The sequence below is a fragment of the Mandrillus leucophaeus genome, unplaced genomic scaffold, assembly GCF_000951045.1.
Source record: "Mandrillus leucophaeus isolate KB7577 unplaced genomic scaffold, Mleu.le_1.0 Scaffold19, whole genome shotgun sequence".
Lineage (NCBI taxonomy): Eukaryota > Metazoa > Chordata > Mammalia > Primates > Cercopithecidae > Mandrillus > Mandrillus leucophaeus.
Window position 1 is genome coordinate 1197040 of NW_012101920.1, and position 1429 is coordinate 1198468.

General features: G+C 45.2%; 1 protein-coding gene across 3 annotated transcripts in view; it reads right to left on the reverse strand.

Moving 5' to 3' along the window:
* Positions 1–1429, reverse strand: part of LOC105538295 (zinc finger protein 64 homolog, isoforms 1 and 2) — a 49885-nt gene that overhangs the window by 8943 nt on the left and 39513 nt on the right. For all 3 annotated transcript variants that reach the window (XM_011978115.1, XM_011978116.1, XM_011978114.1), the window contains one exon: positions 50–301. In XM_011978115.1, coding sequence (XP_011833505.1) covers positions 50–301 — 252 coding nt within the window. The remainder of the gene's footprint in view (positions 1–49; positions 302–1429) is intronic.

Genomic DNA, 1429 nt, shown 5'->3' on the forward strand with positions numbered 1-1429 from the left:
TGATTTATGCCATAGGAAGTGTAGAGAGCAAATAACAGGCGGGACTCACCCGTGTGGGATCGCAGGTGGACGGTGAGCTGGCTGGAGTTCCGGCTGGCGTAGGGGCAGATCTGGCATTTGAAGGGCCGCTCGTCCGAGTGGATCCGCAGGTGCTTGTTGAGGCTGCTGCTATCGGCAGCGGCGTAGTCACACGTCTTACACTTGTAGGGCTTCACGCCCGTGTGGCACCGCATGTGAGTTTTCAGCTTGTCCTTCCGGCTAAAGCACTTGCCACAGACTTCACACTTATGAGGTTTGTCTCCTTCAAACACACACACACACACACACAGATGGCAGCAGGAAACGAGATTAAAAAAAGAAAAGGCTTATTTCCCACTGCTTTACGAAAAAAGTCATATACAACCACCAAAGAATATCCAGAAAACCCTGAAACACTGGGTGGATGATTGGCAAAGAGCTAACATCTTGGGAGAGGGGAATTTTCTTCCATTTTCCTTATTGATATGACTTGAATTTTTTAAATGATGAATATGAATTTCTTATACATTTTTTAAAAATTAAAAATAGAAGGCAATTAAAATAAAAATTTAAAACATAGGTAAGTAAAATAATAACAGTTGTGTTAATTTTCTCTTATACTCACTCTCTCCTTTTTCCTTTTCACAACAGAGATGCACCCTAAAATTTAGAACACCTAAGTTTCAGCAGAGTTCATGGCTGACCAGCGAAAGACTACACTTCTCAGCCTCGCCCGCAGCTAGGTGTGATCTGTGACTAAGTTTTTATCAAAGCGATGGCAGAGAAAGTAAAGTGTGTCTCTTTCACGAGAGGAAACTGCTTGCCTTTTACATTTTCTCTTTTCCTGCTTCTAGCCATGGCATGGGGGTAAGGCAGCAGGTGCGGGCAGGTGAGTGAGTGGGTGAGGGCAGGCGAGTGAGCGGGTGAGGGCAGGTGAGTGAGTGGGTGAGGGCAGGCGAGTGAGCGGGTGAGGGTGGCATACCTGCAGATGGTGGAGTCATGTAACAGAATGAGGTGGGAGGAATTTAAGTGCCTGGATGGTCCCTAGGACAGAGCTGCCCACCTGTCCCGACCTGCCTGCTCACCTCTGGACAGTTACACGGGACAGATACAAACCCCTATCTTGCTTGTTAGAGCTGGTGTTTCAGTTTCATTCTTACAGCAGCTTAATCTGAACCTCACTAATGCATATGTCAACTTGACATCTGTGAACAACTGCTAACTTTTTGGTGTATATTTTTCCAATCTGTGTGTGTGTATGTTTTTGGTACATAAAAACTGTTGGCTAACATCAATTTAAACACTTTTTGAATGGCACTGTGCCTTTGAATTACTATATTTAATCCTTGCAACAGCTGGGATTAGAACCCAGGACCGTCTTCTCTGTGTGTGTGTGTGTGTGTGTGTGTGT